The sequence below is a fragment of the Stegastes partitus genome, unplaced genomic scaffold (assembly GCF_000690725.1).
Source record: "Stegastes partitus isolate 25-593 unplaced genomic scaffold, Stegastes_partitus-1.0.2 Scaffold4, whole genome shotgun sequence".
NCBI lineage: Eukaryota > Metazoa > Chordata > Actinopteri > Pomacentridae > Stegastes > Stegastes partitus.
The window spans coordinates 799,411-817,265 of record NW_007577735.1 but is presented as its reverse complement, the minus strand read 5'-3'; the positions used below and the strand labels follow the sequence as shown (position 1 = coordinate 817,265).

Sequence of the window (17,855 nt, the reverse complement as noted above, 5' to 3'; positions counted from 1 at the left end):
GCTGTGATCATGAAAACAATGACGGTGGTCCACATTTGTGTCCGGATGAACACAATAAAATCTATCATTTTATGGTGAGAAATAATGAGTCCATGTATCCTAAACAATTCTAAACCTTTAATTTTCTAACAAGAGTGAAAAGAAACAAAGGCAACAGTAAAATGAAAAGTTTATACACAAACTCACGACAACTGTGTGTCTGTAATATCAATAATAATAATAATAATAATAATATAATCCTTTGAACCCAGAAAACAAAATAAATCGAGACAAAGTGAGTTACAGTGAAGTTACCTTAATTTGCAAAGAGAGAGAGAATGAGGGAGGAAGAAAAAAAAGGTCAGATTGAAAGGAATAAAACGTGGAGTCAAAAGGATGGGAGCTAAAAAAAAAAAAAAAAAAACAGTGAGAGAGAGAGAGAGAGAGAGAGAGGGAGGAAAAAAAGGCTTTAAGAAGAAGGAGAGGAGGAAAAGACAAAGCCAAGAGGTACAGATATCAATTTTGGGAAAGTAGCACCAAAAACATTAATGCCTGTTTTTAACACTTCCCAAAATTTACTCACTTTATTCAAAATGCATGTCCCCTCGAAACAGCATCAAAACACAAGAGTCAATACAACTAAAAAAAATACAAGTGTAACCAAGATGCTGTTGTCTCAGATCAGCAGTCAAAAAAATCCTCCTCGGCTTCAGGAATCATGCCTGTACGACTGTCTAAATAAACCCATAGCTTATCCAACTTCAACAAGTGAACTCAAGTGAAGTGAAACTGCGAGTGCCGGTCCCCAGACAGGCTTCGGCTGAACTAGCATTAATACAGTTGGAATAACATAGCACACCGACTGACCTCAGAGACAACTCTAGACCAAAGACGCTCCCTATGAATGGTATGTCTCACATCGGTCCAACACAGTCTTATTATGTTCACAGGAAAAATGGATCCAGGGAAGGTGGTGGAATAAGGTTTGGGGAAGACGGCGAGTCTGAAAAAAAAAATTGACGCAGGAGATACGGCTGAGACAGTGGAGTGTAGCGTAAGAGTCATGGCTCTGTTAGTGTCTGAATGAGTGAATGAGGGATGAGAAGGGGAGGTAAGGTACGGGGTGGGGAGGGGGATGTCCTGCATCTTTCTAGAACTTGACACTGTCTTCTGGCACAGAAAGCTCTGTTGCTTCAAGTCCTCTGACTTATCCATTTACACAGAGCTCCAGAGTTGACTGCATCACAAAATCTGTGAAAATAATAAAGTAATTAATACTTGTGATTCATTTTGCAAGATGAAAAAATGAATTTTAAAAAATCCTAAAAATCAACATAAAGGGGCCGTTACCTCTGGGTGGGTCTGGACAGGTCGGTGAGGGGAGGGGCTGTGGCTGAGAGTGCAGGTTTTCTTTGACTCTGAAACATCCAGTGATCGTTCTCCCGCCCCTTCCCCACTGCCACCTCTGTGGCTCTTCCTCTTCCTCTTGGAGTCCTTGGCTCGTCCACGGCTCGTTCGTCGCTGCTCGTCCAGCTCGATCTGAGAGAGAGAGAGAGAGAGAGAGGACACTATAAATGCAGCATCTGAAAGGGGCACATGGCAAATATGACTAAATTTGTAACACTTGCTGTCTACTGATGTGCAACACAATCTATCACTCTTAAATCTATTTATCATTCTTTAAAAACTCTCCACTTGGTGCTCGATTAGCTCAGCAGGTTGGGTGGGCGACCCATGAACAGGACCTGGCCATTTACCGCAAGTCCTTCCCCCACTCTTCTCCCCATATTTCCTGTCTATCTCCACTTTCGACTATAATAAAGAGCCCTAAAAAGCTAAAAAACATGTGAAGCTTACTTCATTATCACTTTGTTACGCAATGTCAACAGTATTGGAAGCAGGGACATCTATAACACAAATTTGATTCCACGAAACAGGAACCCTCTGTAGGTCTTTATCAGTAGTAGCACTGTGGAGCTATGTTTTCATGGCTGAAACCCGCTTTCAAAAAAATATATAACTGCACAGTCACACTTTCATGCCGTGGCTTTCACACTTAGCAACAAATCTGCAGGTGGCTGTTTGATACGTTTAATTAGATCCATAGATTTAAAGGAAAAAAAAAACAGAAGTTCAGTTTGTTTTTCTGACCTGAATGAGTGTGTGCAGTGTTTCTCTGGGTGGAACAGAGACAGCTTGCAGGACTCTGTGGATGGTGTTTGTCTGGTCCAAGGACACCTCCAGCAGATCTCCTTCCAGCTGCAGCTCCTCCAGATGGACCCTGGTGGCTGGGGAGAGCTCCACTACTTGACCTTTCAGCAGAGGCAGCAGAGGCAGCAGGGACCCCACACCTGAGAAGAAGGCAGAGACACAGTCAGTGCTGATGCCTGAAGAATACAGTATGCCTTCAACGGTTATGTTGAAATCTACATTTTATCTTACCTGTAACATTGGACTTCTTGTTGATGCGATTTTCACATCCAGCCTGCCAAACACGGATCAACAGTTTATGATTAGCCTACACTTGGTGAAACATAAAAATAAAGTGAAAGTCAGAACAGGGCATTTACCTGAGTTCCATTGGTTTCTTGTTTGTTCTTTTTAGCTGAATTCTCCTCTGTTAGATCGATAACTCCATCCTCTCCTTCCCCTCCCTCGGAGTCTGACAAAACGATGACCGAACTCCCTTCTGTCTCCTTTTCCATGTCTTCCTCTTTTTCGGCTTCATGATGGAGAGTCTCTTTGAGTTCTTGCAGCCTCTGAAGTGTCTGCTGCAGCTCTGGTGTCTCCAGTGCCTCCTTGGCTCGGCCCTGCCAGGTGATGGCCCTCTCTGTGAGACACTGCAGTGCTTCTCCTTCAGGCAGACGCACAGGCAACCTCTGCAGGGCCACAAGTAATGCCAGGATAGTCTCCAGGCGTGGGCGCCGTGACCGCTGGCATCGCGGACACAAGAAGCGCGAGTCCCAATCCCACCAGCAAAGGGGGTTAACTGGTGGTCCAGAGGAGGGCAGTAGGGTGGGGAATGGAACACAGCCACCATGGAACCAGTCCTTACACAGATGGCAGCGGAGCTGAGGAGTGCGAGGCTGCCTGGAGCACACACACACTGACTGAGGAGGGGTGGTACAGCTGTGGTTACTGTTACCGTTCTCTTTTACAGAGTTCTCGGAGTGGCTAGAAGTGTCTGTCTCCATGGTGTCATCCCACCTCCCGTTCTCCTTGTCATCTTTATGACTTGTATTGTTAAGTCCAGTTTTATACATGTTCACTTTCTGCAACCTCAGTAGTGCCTCCTTTTCCTGGTGCTCCCCTTCTTTGAATGCCATCACCTACAGACAAGGCACCAAAATAGACTCACATACACAACTAGTACTGAGGCATAAAAAGTACACACCCACAAAGGAAGACATTTATCTCTGAAAGTTTAAAAAACCACAAAGACATAATCAGTATACTCACAATAGCTGCAGGATCCCTCAAGTCCTGAGCAGAGAGTCCCAGAGTGTTTGTATCAGAATCATCCAAAGGATCATCCATTGGCTCTGCCTCTTCTCGCTGCTCTCTCCTTTTAGCACATGGACATAACACCTGCAGGGAAACACTGGAGTTTAGTGAATGCTTTCATGAAGGTCATATACTGGGAGCTTTACATTTTAAAGTGGATTGCTGTACATAAGCACACAAATGTTTTCTTTTGTTGTTCAATGCTGATATAAGATCCATTTACAAATAATTTTCAATATAATTTCCTATATTCCTTAAATTACCTCTAGTAAACTGTGCTGACTGCTCTTTTTCAGAAAGGTCTTGCTGGCCTTGTCCCTCCAGGAGTGAGCACTGGCCACCTGCAGTTCCAGCTGCCTGAGCTCCTCCATGAAGACTGGCAGGTCCCTTCCAATAGCAACTAGGCCCTCCAGGTCATCCAGACATGGGTAGTGCTCCCCATTCTGCAACAGCATACAGCACATTTCAAAAGGTTTAGTTTTTAAATCACAAATCAAATCACTCTAAAAGTAGTACAAAACATATAAAAAAATTTTCACCTGGATTTCCTCCAAGTCTGTTACCCAGGCCCGAGCTCGGGTAAGACAGCCCTGGAGAGCCAGAATGTTGGGCAGCGTGACTGGAATAAGTTGGGCCTCGTTTACTATTGCCTCCAGGGTGGAGAGAGGGTGCTTTTGCCTGGATGATCAAAACCAAAGGAGCTTTAATGTCTTCAGAACATGAAAAACTGGTTGTGAAATGAGGACAGCCACTGTGGCAAGCAAAGTAAAATACATGGTTTGACATGTCTAGCTTACCTTTGTTCTAAGCAGATCTGCGCTTTCTCCTCCCAGCGTTCTGCAATTGTGAGCAGCTCCTGAAGCTCTGCCATGGCTGTCTCCACAGACACACTTTGGGGCACATTGCAGCCTGCTTCCATCAGGTTCCTCAGCACATCCAACGTCACTTCTTGCCTCTCCCCTCCTTCTGTGCCGAGGGTGCGCCTCACCTCTGTCAGCCAGTGGCCCTGCTCCTTTAGGCCTTGAAGCAAATTACACTCCGGCACCACAACGGCCAGCTTGGCCCCCTCCTCCAACAATGTCTGCAACTGCTCAGGTGGTGGAGAGTCCTTCCTCCAGTCCCTGTCATTGACCAGTGCTTGAGCCTGGCTCTGGAAATCCTCCACTGTCCGCAGAACCGACTTGAAAGAACAGGGGACAGAGGTCATTATATATTTAGGTAACAATAACTTGGAAACAGACGTAACAATTAGATATTTATATTTTCTTTGATTGTACAAAGTTAATCAACTGGGAAAGAATAAAACACGACAAAAATACAAGCTTTATGTGTTCAGCATGACAAGTAGTTTTTACCTGCACTTCCTCTAACTGGTTCATTACACACGGCAGGTTTTGCATGGTCTCAACCATGGATTTCAGCTCTGCCAAAGTCATCCTGCTTTCACTATAAGACAGCATTATGTCAGTGCACATAATTTAACAGGCAGTGAAGAAATGAAGTTTGTGTCCCATCTCACCTGGTCTTTGAGTTACTGAGCAGCTCAGTACTTGTCTTTTGGCAGTTTTCTATGTCTTTGAGAACAGTGTTGAGTTTTCGGAGAAGTTCATTGTCAGGAAACTTCTTTTCTGCTGCTTCAGCCTTCAGCGTCTCCAGGTCATCAATTGCTGCAATCCAAGAACCATTTGTTCTTAGCACAATCTTTTAAAATCTTTTTTTTTGTTTTGTTGAAAAAACATCTGAAATTTTAAGGGTATACGGGAACCATTTATACTGATTTCCCACCTATCTTGTTTCCCTCTTCCTGTTCGAGTGCTTCTTTTACTCTGTTGGCCCAGGAATCAAAGGATTCGGACCGAACCTTTAATCGATGTAGCATGGCTAGCAACTCATCCAGGGTGTATCTGTACCTGCAGAGGGAGGAAATTACAGAAAAGATTAACACAGGTTGTGGATATTTAGCTTGAAAGTAACAAACAAATTATGGGCAATTGCATTCACTGTAAAGCACGCACACAAACACACACACACGCACACACATAGTAAGTACCTGAGGTAGAGTTTTTCAGTGGGGCAGTTGCACAGATCCTGAGTGTGATAAAGACACACCAAATGCTCTGGACAGTTTGAGCAGGCCAGAGCAGAGAGGAAGCATGTGGTCTTACATTTGTCACACTGTCTTTCATCATCAGGCAGCAGCTCAAACGCCTCGCGCTCTGCTTCTGTAATGCCCTGCAAGTGCAACAAACAAAATTTAAGGAACAGTTAAGAGTTTTCTCATATTCTCATAAGCACATTTCAATACGAGTCAGATTCACCACAGTGCCAAATTGTACTATTATTTACTTAAACGTAGAAATAAAACTGAGATACAATTTTTAAGATCTATTTCTGTGTCTCACCCTTTCCATCAGACCCTTCCTCAGCTTCCTCTCCTCCTGAACAATAATAAACATTTCCCGATGTGTAGCTGCAGCCAGGTTAAGGTCTAGTTTCTCTGGGCTGGCAGCCATTTTACAGGTGAGCTCCTCGTGAGAGAACACACAATATCTCCTCAGGCGTCGGTAGTGCTCAATACAGGAACGACCGGCAGGCAGCTGAAAGGGAGAGGAAAAAAAAAATGATACTGATTACAGTCTTGAAAACGATGTGAACTGACAACTTGAGGCGATGCAAAGCAACATACCCAGTCTGCAGTGCAGAAGTTTACAGCTTCAGCAAAGTTATATCCCTGATTGAAGCCACTGTGATAGGCCCTGGGAAAGGTGATGACGAACTCACCAGCACACTGGTTAGTGCGCACAACCTGCCAATGAGAAACACCAAATCAATCAAAGAAACTTTTTAGCAAACCACACTTCTATTGTGTGCATGTGCGCTGATGTGACACTGACCGGCACACCGTGAGCCATGAGGATATTAGGGTTCATGATGGTGACCAGCTGATGCAGGAGGTCAGGCTGGTACTCAAACAGCTCTGGCGTCAGCTTCTTCATAACGTCCTCAAGTCGCTCAGCTGCCACAGAGGGAACTCCATACCAAGTCTTGGGTTCACCCCTGGAGATGACAGACACATGGAAATGAAGAACCGTACAGTATTTTACATGACATCATTACATCCTCTATATTAAAGAGCAGCAATTATTTTAGACTAACATGTACAACACCAATATACACAACAAGCATGATATACCAGTGCAGGTAGTTGATGGAGTAGCTCCAGTGATCCTCAATGTGCCAGCAGAAGGCTGAGAACACCATGCCCACATAAAGCCATGGCACCTTCATCCCAGAGATGTCTCCATTGATATGGCACAGGAGTGACTGCTCCAGCACAGGCATCACATTCAAGTTCCAGCCACAGCGGGCATATTCCTGAGCAACAGCAAAAAAACAAAAACACAATGAAAGTGAGTACTAGACTACATTTGATAATCTGTTTGCAAATCACCCAACAAAGGCTCATTCTTAGCCAGGAAAACCCTGAACAAGATCAATCTGTAATGTCCATTTGTCATTTTTAATGCAAAAATTTACACAACTACTCCAATGTGATGGTTTGATTACTTTCTTTGCCAATAATCAAGAATATTTAATAAAATCAATAGGGGGCTTTGCATCAGTAGTCAAATGAAACAAGAAATTTTAATAAAGTACCTCGTGCTGTGGAATATTATAATCCACTTTAAAAAAAAAAAAATGTTTTCTAATATTTCATGGACAAAATGGTTACACAGAAAGCAAAACAATTAATAACAGAATAATCAGAAAATTAATTCAAAACACAACTATACAGACGCTGTGTCTACATGAAAAAGTGTAGTGTGAGCAGTGTCAGCTCCTGGGCTCTGTCTATGTCTAGACAAGTGGTATTGGGCACATCACTGAGCTGATTGCAGTTCATGTTTGATTAAGCTGAAATGATTAAAACAGGAGCATGTCTGCTCCATCAGATGCATGTGGGACAGATAAAAACATGGCTGAAATACTTTCTGTGCGGACACAGATTTATCTGCAGTTTCCTTTGTCAAATTTTTTTCAATACATGCTTAGATTCTTTTCATGTTCATCTCAACCCAACGCCTACTTGTTACACCTAACAACCAGACAACAATGCTACATTTAGCAAAGACTCATCTGCTTTTAGCAATGCTATCTTAAACGTGAGTTAAATTTTTGCAAATATACTATTTCCAGTGAACTGCATAGAGATTAGCTTGTGCAGTCAAAAATCAAAATAGCTCATGTCATGATTCCACATAAGTGTTTTGCACTCATACTGTATTTAAAATGTACTTCTGATGGACTTGAATAGTTGACAACATTTTCAAGATGTAACCTTAAAATAGAATGCTTTTTTATTGTCATCATATACAAGGTACAACGAAATTAAAAAGAATAATATGGTGATCCTATCTCTAAAAATAACTGCTATTTCGGAATTTCTTATTCACAAACACTGTCAAGCTTGCATCAGGAAACAATAATGTACGTACCTCCTCTTCCTTTGTGAGCTTCCTCTTGCCATTGTTCATTGGGAAGCCACTGCCAAACTCTTTGGAGTGTATGTCTGCTCCATACTCAACAGTGACATCTTCCTCAATACTACTGACTAATCTCCAGAACTCTCTCTCCACAAGTTCAGTGGGAACCATCTACACAGACAACAACAAAAAAGCTTGAGATTAGTCTCTCTCTTTTATCGCCACTCAAGGCAGTCCTGCCTCATAATGAGTAGGTGAAGTCTTGTGTGGGTGCACTTACATGGACAGGCATGTTGAAGTAATCTGCTTTGAAGGCATCTGCCATTTCCCCAAAACTCTGCAGAGTGTACTCTCGTGTAGCTTGTTCAAAACCAAATGCTTCTGCAGGTTTCTTGCACTCCTAAAAAAAATAAAATAAACAAAGTAGATAGTGAAAAAAATCAAAACCAAGATGAGTCTTGTAGGTTAAGGGGAACAAACAAGCGCTTTAAAACATATTTACTTACTTCTGCCACACACTTAGGGCATCGCCAGTTGCCTTTAGGAGGATCCGCGAGTGGGGGTAGTAGGCAGAAGGTGTGGTAGTTATCGTCACAGCCATCGCACAGCAGGAGCTTCTCGTCATCGTCACCTCGACCGCACATCCGGCACACAAAAGAATCCACCTTGAAAAAGAAGAAAAAAGAAAATTATAGGGCTTGGAGCCAGATGCTAAGTTTCACCTGATGTGGACAACAACAGTTAAGAAGCAAAATCTGAACATTTTAGATAGTAGAAAAAATAGGAGTCGCTTTCTTTTGTCAAAAATCTAAATGAGTGCATTCACATTAGAGCAATAAGTAGTTAAGAGTACAGTGTAGTCTGTTTACAGTCCTGAAGAATCACTGAACTTCTCATTTTTATAATTTTGCATTCAGTTTTATTATGTTGATCACATATTTGATTGCCACCAGGATGTATGAATTGCTCCACTTACACACTGTGGATTGTTGAGGTTGCGTCTCAGCCTCATGGTCATTTTGGTACAAGGTCCGTCTGTGTCATCTTCCCCATGATTCTCTTTCCCATTCTCTGCCTCTGGTTCTTCTTTCTTCACTGCTGCTTTAACTGTAATGCTTTGGGGAGGAGGTTCGGGGCCAGATGTGCTCCCATCATTCTGCCTTTCTTGAGGCTCCAGTGGCTCTGATTTGACTGAGATATTACCTGGAGCAGGAGACGTACTTTCCTTGACGGTAACTGTTTGAGGCAGCTCATCTAAAACAATACAAAGAAGTGCTCAGAAGTAGTCGATTAACAGCAACATTTAAATACACGCTGTGCAGGGCCCCCAGACGGCAAGATATGTGAACCAAAACAAGATTTCCAATATCTTGAACTGAGCTCATGATTGAATGCTTGTCTTGTTTTCAAGTTATTGCTTTAGTTGCATCAAAAATAATTGTTGTGAGGCAGTTTTGCATTCAAATTTCTAGGTCTCTCAATATTGCCGTTGCCAGACTTTGTAAGCTTAACTTTACATGTGTAAAACAGAAGTTAAATTAAGTTTTGGTAACCACACTTACCTTTCTTCCTGATGCCTTTGTCCCTTGCCACCAGCCCAAGTCCCATCATCTTAGGTCCTGCACCATAGATCTGCAACTTCTTCAGTTCCGGGTTCTTCTCTATGTCTTCTTCTGTAGGTTCAGGCTGTGAATGGAAGAACCACTTTATCATGAAGCCGTAGACAGAGAAGCGCGACTCTCCAAGGCACACAGAGCAAAGCAAGGGTCTAGGCCAAGTGCAGAGCAAACAGTTAAAACATGACAGGATAACAATGCGCCACAAGAAGGGATTATACTAGGTGAGAAAGTAAGGAAAAGTTAACTTACATCACAGTGAAAGCTTAAAGGTTCAGACCCACCACCATAACACACAATCACCAGCAGATGCAACCATACATTTAGAGTGGTGTATTATAGAGAGGTTACTTTATATTAATCAAGTTTTTTTATTCAAATCCTGGTTTCTAAATCCATACAACTGTACTATGTTAGCAAAGTGTCATCACAGCGGATTCTCACTATAAACAACAGTAAGACAACAGTATGAAGGATAATGATTAGTGGAGTCATATTCTGAGCTATACTGTTTGTAGAAAATTGCAGTGAACCTGGTTTTCTTGCAAATGGATGGTTGAAGTTGTGAGGAGACATCCAAATGAAAAGCAGTTTGTAAAACCTTCATTTTTTTTGGCAAAAAATTGAAAAGCTAAAAGAAATTGCATTAATGTACCTATAGAGACTGTTTAAAACAGTTATAGACTGTTATAGAGACAGTGAACACATTTGCGACGGCTGTACTTTACAGGACTAGCTCCAGTCTGCAAACAGCACACACAAAACATGGTGTTACCGCCAATGCAGACAAACACACAGCAGGTCTGAATGTCACTTTAAGTAGCCAGTTAAACTAAAAGACACATAAAAGCAGTTTCTTCTTGTTTAGAACAGGCTCCAAAGAAGAACTTGTTCTCTAAACTTCCATTTAAGGTGGTTCCAAACTGGAAGTTTAGTGCTCATGTGGGTACGTTTGGATAAAAAATGGAGTTTTTTTCTTCTTTTTGCACTCAGGTGTGCACCAAAAAAAACAGCGGCTCATGTGCAAACAACAACCTGTATTTCCACAACAAAATTCATGTATGCATACCATTACAACATTGTTTGTACCACTCCAAGCACAAAAACTGGACATACACAACACCTTAAAGGAGGAATATGGAAGAAAACAATTGTTGTTGGTTTTTTTACCTTTCCACCTGTATACACCCGCTTCAACTGTACACGTTACTCTGGTTACCTACACATCCATTATTCTATATTCTCTCACGTAAAAACAAGCATCTTTTCCTGCCATGTAAACTTTTGGGAGTGAAAGCACTTGACATCAAAGCAAATGAGTGGGGCTCAATGGTGTGGAACAATCACACAACGCTCTGGCCTTAAACAAGCAACATTTAAAGAGGATTATTGTTTTTTAAATGTTTTGAGTGCTTCCAGCACCCTGTATTTTAATGTCTGTCAGTAATATATGGTGCTCTGTAAGTGAAACCTTACTAAATTAAACCTGGTTCTTCAGCGTGAGTGCACTCAAAAGAGAACGCATGCAGCCACACTGTTAGCTGCTGTAGCGAGTAGAGCAGGGCAAAACAGCAAAAGTGCAAAAAGGCACACAGACAGCCCAGCAACAAAGCATTACAAGCCAAGTACGACCACAGAGAAAGAGCATGAGTGAAAGAGAGAAGGCTAGAGAGCACATTAGCCCAACAAGTGGGCTAGAAACGGAAGTTTTCCAATGGTGGTTAAAGTCAAAGTTTCTTTAAAAGTCCACAGTAAACGGTGTCATTTAGGACAATAAAATATAACTACTCAACAACACCAGAAATCATATATTGAGGACCCAACACCGTTTTTTAAAATCTGTAATATAATGCCAAAAAACACACTGGCATTGTCACAAAACACATTTGCCCAGCATGACACTGCATGGTCTAATTTTCAATAACAGAAAGCATAACAGTTGCAATCAGAGCAGAATAAACAGGCCGGGAAAATCTTCCTCTGTGTTCGTTGTTGGATCTACAAATCACAGATAATGGTGACTTGCTTCAACTATTTTTGTCATGCCACAGAAGGCTTTTATGGCAACACGTCTGCAATAGTCCTGTGACCACATAATTGGCTGGCACCCCTACACTGAGAAATGCAATGGGTATGATTGCATGTTAATGAAAATGTTTTAGTAGTTAATTAAAACAAAGAACAAAACATCTAGACAATCTTAAAAGGGGTATGGTGGTCAAGGAAAAGAGGCAGGAAGAGAGTGGGGGGGGAGGGGGGCGGAAAGTGAGCTCATATGCTCAAGAGGCAGTACCGCAGAGATGAGTTGAGAGCCAGTGGTGAGAGGATGGGGTGCCAGATCCTCTGGACCCTGCAAGGGGAGACAATAACAGCAACAATAAACTAAGACAAGAGGAATAAGGGAAATGAGAGAGGGGGAGAGAGAGCCTGGAAAGAACAGCCAGTAGCTGCAGGGAAAAATGTCACTGGGGCACATAATGAGATAAGGGTCACATCTTACGCAGGACGTCCAATAGGAACCTCTGTGGATCTTGATACTAAATTCTTTTTTCAGTTCAAGATAATGCTTTGGATACAGTTGCATGATTCCAGGTCTGTTTTGTTCAGTTCACAGTCTGATAGACGAAAATGTTGCCAGGCCATGATAGCTCATGGTTTGTTTTTTATATGAGCTGAACTATTATAAAGCTGTATTTGATACGATTTGAGGCAAACAAATGCCATCTCAGCACTGACCTTACAAGCTGTCAAACCAAGAGGTGATTGAGCATTTGCAGCAGAATGATCTATTCTAAATGAGGAAGCTTTGAAACCAAAAAGATATTTGGTTTGGGAGGGTGATCAGCTGTGGGAATTTAGTGTCTGCTGATAAGTTTCAGTTTGTGCATGGACTGCTTGTGTTAAAAAAGTATGTTGAACTCTATTCGGTGGTAAGTTAATAGAAAAACTATCTTTTGTCTTAATTAGATACATCTGTAAGCTAAGCCAAATGGCCGTAAAATACAATCCAAGTTGAATGCTTACACATGCGCTCAATACTTGAAATTCTCAAATCCCACGATTCTCCTATGTATAAGCTGAATCACAATAACGCACTGAATTTTGTGTCAGGCATGTTCCTCATAATTCCCTGGACACAAATCAGTCATTATTATAATGACACCTTCACACATCGGTTTGTAAAAATCTGCAACACGCTTCCTTTTGTTCTGATCAATTCAGTGTTTACCTAAATATGCAAAACAAAAGATGCAGTCCAGCGTAATAAATGAGGAAAAATAAAGTCCATGGCCGAGTGTTAGTCTGCATGTAAGAAATATGAGATAACGGAATGTAGGCTGGTCCAGGAGTTGCGCTGTATACTGGCGTCGTTAATGTGAGAAAAAAAAATTGTCACAATATATGGCTTGGGAAATATAACTTGGGTGATGGAAGAAAATGCAAGAAACAAAGCAGAGAATGAAATAACCCATAGAGGAGAACACAATAACAGCAGAGTTAAGCAGAGCAGCATGGCAGGATGGAGAATAAGCAAGCTGGGATGCGCTCTGAGTGCACAGTCACATGTTTCAGATACTACACTGTCGCCGGTGCACAAGGGCAAATGGATAAGGAGAGAAAAAGAGTTATGAACATGACAACACGGTCCACACTAGCAGACTTTCATCAAAGAAACATAAGTTGTATAGATTGTTGGCTTGATTTTTTTTTTTAAATAAATAAATATAACAATATTTTCAGTTTACAAGGATTTTGATGTCCGATTTAAAAAACCACCGCTGATAAAGATATTTAAACCGTCTAAATGCAGTTGTAGTTTCCCATACAGGTTGGAATTCACACCTTTAATAAGATGCAGCTGCTGAAACAAAATTCTCTTTAAACAGATGCACCAAATCCAGAAGATTGTTGTGTCCCTGTATACACGCAATTTTTTATTTTTGTCTTATTATTAGTTTTCTCGGATTGATTTTGAAGTTGCATATTGAAATGCAATTCAAAAAAATGATACTTAAGCGGCCAAAGTAAAGCTCAGTACATGGCTACTAACCCCGGTTGTACACCAATCTATTGAATGACAAGTGAGGACAGGTACTCGCACTCACATCAGGCTGGCAGCGGTTTGCTCTGCGTCCATAACTGCTCATTTTGGATGGCTGCACAGACTGTCGCAGAGGAATGGAGTGAGGCTTGTACTCTTTATCCACATCTTCACCATCATAGTGCTTTGGCTTGCAATGCTAGAAAAAAGAAAAGAAATGAAAAGACGTTTAACATAATATAGTGACTGAGCTACTTTTCACAGATATACTCATCTACTCATCCATTAGCCGATCGTCAATGGCAAGAAAAAAATAACTGACAAGAATGTGTAGAGAAATACCGGCATGCTGGCACCAGACTGGAACACTTCAAAGGGATACACGATCCTCTCATAGTGCGAGCGTAGCAGAGAACCGATGTTCTTGCCTGGAGGGTATCCAAGCCTCTGAGCCACACGGGCCCAGCGGCGCTCCTTACAGACCATCTCAAAACCTCCCTCATCTGTCACAATCTGGAACAGAAATGTTTGGGTTTTTTCTCCACAGTTTTAGATATGTAGATACAGAGCAAAGACATCCATTCTAAAATGTGTTAAGATACATGCTTACCTTTGATAGACTGAAAAGATCAAGAATGCGCCTTTCAATATGTGGGATTTTTAAGGAAGATGCCTGGATCTCCCAAAATCTAGCTATGCGGTCCAAATAATTGAGTTTCACTCTGGTCTCCGCCTAAAATGAGATGGATGAGGAATCACCATGATTACTAGAGCCACATCAACAGCTTAAAGTATGTGACATCAATGTACAAAGTGTTAAGCAAAAAAAGAACAACTTACCTCCAACTCATTAAGCCTCTGGATCCGGGGTGTGAAGTGGAAACTATCCAGCTCCACTGAAAACGGTGGCTGCCAGTCCTGTTTGGGAGCAGAGACATGAAATAAACTATTTGCTGAAACAACAACTTATGTAATATCTAGTTCAATGTTGACCTCTATTTTTCAAAGAGGTTACAAAAAAGAACAACTGAACATGGACACAAACGATTAATGAGATAGTGAGCTTAGTTTGGCTTAACCCTGGTTAAGCTTTGCCTTTTGGCTTTCGGGCTCAAAACTTGGCTCGGCTTTAATCAGGAAGAATAATCAATGTCACCCTTTGAAGAGCAAGTAAAGTTCATCCTATCAACAAATAGAGGCTTGCTTTCACCCTAATCAACTCTAAAGAAAGACAGCTCCTACTATATATTGATATATATGTATATAAAACATTGCACTGTTGGTAATGTGCTTAGCATTTAGCAGAACACCTCTCCACTTGCCCTTTAAGATTTCTAAAAGTCAAAGAATGCATTTATGTGACATAGATGCACATAAACACACGTCACCCTTGTTTGGAGAGAGTTTATGCGTAAAGAAAATTACTTCTTAATGCTGCTTTTTGTTATTGTTTCTATTCTATTGAAGGAATACTTATTACATGATGATTATTTAACCTTGCTGATTCAAAATGTTTTGGTTTTGCAACAGCACAAACAGTCACAGCAACCACTCACTTCTATTTAAAACATGTGTTCTACTTTTGTTGTGCCTCAGACAACCAAACTATTAAAAATACCACATTGTGTAAGTTCAGAGCAGGACTGGGTTTTCAGGGTTCTTTTGTAAAGCCTGATAACTCAAAAGCGACACAAAAATGTATACAGCATAATCCAAGTATAAGCAAGTATTTACTTGTGGAGGTCGTATTTTGCAGATTCCAGACTTCTCTGCAATTGGACGTATCTTGGCGATGTAGCCCAGGGGATCCTGAAACTCCTCCCATGACGGCTCGAATACTGGACACTCCGGAGGAGGTACAAACTCTTCCCCGTCCATTGCCCTGACAACAGGAAGATCGACATTGAGAACAAGTTAAACTCTAGCACACTCATTTTAGGCATGCAAACCTTTCTTTTAATTGGTAAAGAACATTTTTAAAAAAAAAACTAAAACCTTGCATGCTTTAATGCTGTGTTTGTGGAAATATTGTACATTTTCTTCATGACTTTATGACCCCCAGATACCCTTGGACAGACTCATGTACAGACACTCACTCCATTAAATGTATCAAGTATCTCAGTCAATGTTCCTATTGATACTAAAACCAGAAATGAAATTAAAATACATTTTATACGGGTATTCGGCATTGTATAGCTTGCATTTCAACTTAACCAATATGCATCACAGTGCAAGAAAATTAAAGTCATATTACACAATTCATTCAACGACTTCCTCACTCTACTCTTAGCTTTACACATACATACACGTACATATGACAGTCAGTTTGTCTACGTGTTTTTCATTTCCGCAACAGTTTACACATTAATCAATTTTAAGACCCATGGGGAATCCCAGGATGAGTATTTTTTGTCCTGGAAGAGGTCCTTGCTAAAATCCCCTCCCCCAACACCAGACATAACAAAACAAATGCCATACTCTGGTACATCAAGGCCCTGTCTAGAAAAGGGAAAAAGCTATGAGTGATGTTTATCAACTATAGTACACAGCAACAATCAAATAAGTTATATAGTAATACTAACTTATACAGAAGTGATGCAATCATTAATGTATAAATATGAGCAACAAGCACTGTCTAATGTAAATTGGATGTGTAGGAATCACTGGTTAATTTTGACCTGGGGCTTTTTTTTTTTTTTGTACTGGAAAAAAACACATCAAAATAAATACAACTTGATATTGGGACTTCAGTGACATATATCATCCATCTGATTCTTCACAGGCCTTCAGACAAACAATGGCGTGGAGGCCATGAACCCTAATGTATAGAAGGCCATGGAGGAATCACTACTCTAAAGTGGGTTGGCCTAGATTAATTAATAAGCTTTTGTAAATGACTAACAAATACAATTCCTCGATGGCAGAAGAGAAACAGACACATTTGAATGTCTTGGTTGTGTGCCATCTTGTTAACACCACTCAATAATACATTTAACTGTTGTCTGACAACTGTTAGCTACGAGCTACTAAACTTGGGAGAACTGGCGATAAAACTAACCTTACCTTCAGCGACAGCCCTAAGGAGGGAAATAAAGAAAAACTGTCCCGAAGTCAGGTACGTTTAACGAGTTAGCTATGTGCCATTCATTTGCCTTCTTCTAGCAATAATGAACTGTATTTGTTCCTATTGTCCAGCTACCAGAGGCGACAACGCCGCTTCCAGCTAACGCTAGCAGCATCGAGGCCTCCTCTTTTTCTCAGTACAGTCCCATCGCCTCCCACGGTTTCAGATAACTAGCATTCGTTTGCTAACGTTAACCGGATGGCTGAGGAAACCCAAGTCAACAGTATCACCGCAGATCAGCTAACCTACTTAGCATTACCCAGGTCGACGCTAACAACCAGCTAGTTAAGGTTAGTCACATATTTAACCACGCAAAATGCAGTTTTTTATTGACCCCCGTTATACTAGAATGTCCCGTTGCGTTCCCGTGACTGACCCGAAGACACCTCGATGTCCCGGGGTATGATAGGGATTGTGGCCGCTCTCCTTCCTCTGTTGTTGTGATGACTGGTGGTTAGCTACCGTTGGCCAGCTGTGCTCGGTCCAGTTGGCTAGCTACGGCTGCTAGCAAAGTTGACCGTTCTCAGCTTCAGTTCTCCATATACTCCGCTCTCTCAAGCACAAAGAGTTCAACACATGGGTGGCCGATGTTCGTTTAACACCAAGCGAGAGTCTCAAACTTTATCAGTTATGTCGTTATCAATCATTTTCCGATCAACATCATCACTCTCTTCAGGCCATCCTATCTTTCTTGACGAGACGCCATCTTAGTTTTTTTCTCACGACCGAAGTACAACCTCGATTCTTCACACCGCGTCTCTTCACGTTTACTCCCTGAAAGTAGTGCGCACGTACACAAACAAAAAGGCAGGTCTTCACCACGGGACCGGTTCTGGAGGAAGGAGGGCGGCGTTATTTACAGCAGTACCCAAGTTTTAGTAGCAACACCGCAATGTGAGCATACCGTAAGTACGAGTGAATTATGAAACCAAGTGTTTTAGTCTGCCATTTTAATTGTAGTTAATTGTCCAACTACGTCAAATCAAATCAAGTTTATGTATAAACCACATTTTGAAATAACAGAATTCCTGTGTATTCTATACGGCAAAACAAAAAGCAAGACAGATAAAGACTTATAAAATCAATTTGTCAAAATGTAATAATAT

At 41.4% G+C, this 17,855-nt stretch overlaps 1 protein-coding gene across 2 annotated transcripts; it reads right to left on the bottom strand.

The window, feature by feature from the left end:
* Window positions 1–95: 95 nt before the first annotated feature.
* On the bottom strand, window positions 96–17,453 carry kdm5c (lysine demethylase 5C). Of its 2 annotated transcripts, XM_008278165.1 has the most exons (29): window positions 17,126–17,453; window positions 15,360–15,507; window positions 14,466–14,543; window positions 14,236–14,358; window positions 13,968–14,138; window positions 13,690–13,824; window positions 11,877–11,933; window positions 9,530–9,653; window positions 8,944–9,221; window positions 8,474–8,632; window positions 8,248–8,367; window positions 7,980–8,138; window positions 6,677–6,858; window positions 6,378–6,540; window positions 6,170–6,289; window positions 5,886–6,080; window positions 5,534–5,715; window positions 5,269–5,393; window positions 5,003–5,150; window positions 4,839–4,929; window positions 4,281–4,663; window positions 4,023–4,161; window positions 3,747–3,926; window positions 3,439–3,567; window positions 2,550–3,308; window positions 2,422–2,464; window positions 2,131–2,330; window positions 1,330–1,518; window positions 96–1,230 (listed from the first exon to the last, which is right to left on the bottom strand). In XM_008278165.1, exons 2-29 carry the CDS (start codon window positions 15,501–15,503, stop codon window positions 1,222–1,224), a joined length of 4,785 nt encoding a protein of 1,594 aa, XP_008276387.1. In that variant the 5' UTR covers window positions 15,504–15,507; window positions 17,126–17,453; the 3' UTR covers window positions 96–1,221. The 2 variants fall into 2 exon arrangements, with proteins under 2 accessions (XP_008276387.1, XP_008276395.1); XM_008278173.1 differs by lacking the exon at window positions 11,877–11,933.
* Window positions 17,454–17,855: the final 402 nt, after the last annotated feature.

Excerpts from the sequence above, each read along its gene's own strand:
- kdm5c (XM_008278165.1), bottom strand. The coding sequence starts at position 15,503 with ATGGACGGGGAAGAGTTTGTACCTCCTCCGGAGTGTCCAGTATTCGAG. Across the intron at positions 5,716-5,885 it reads GGAAGGGTCTGATGGAAAGG|GGCATTACAGAAGCAGAGCG; the intron begins GTGAGACACAGA and ends TTGCACTTGCAG. Across the intron at positions 3,309-3,438 it reads TGAGGGATCCTGCAGCTATT|GTGATGGCATTCAAAGAAGG; the intron begins GTGAGTATACTG and ends CCTTGTCTGTAG.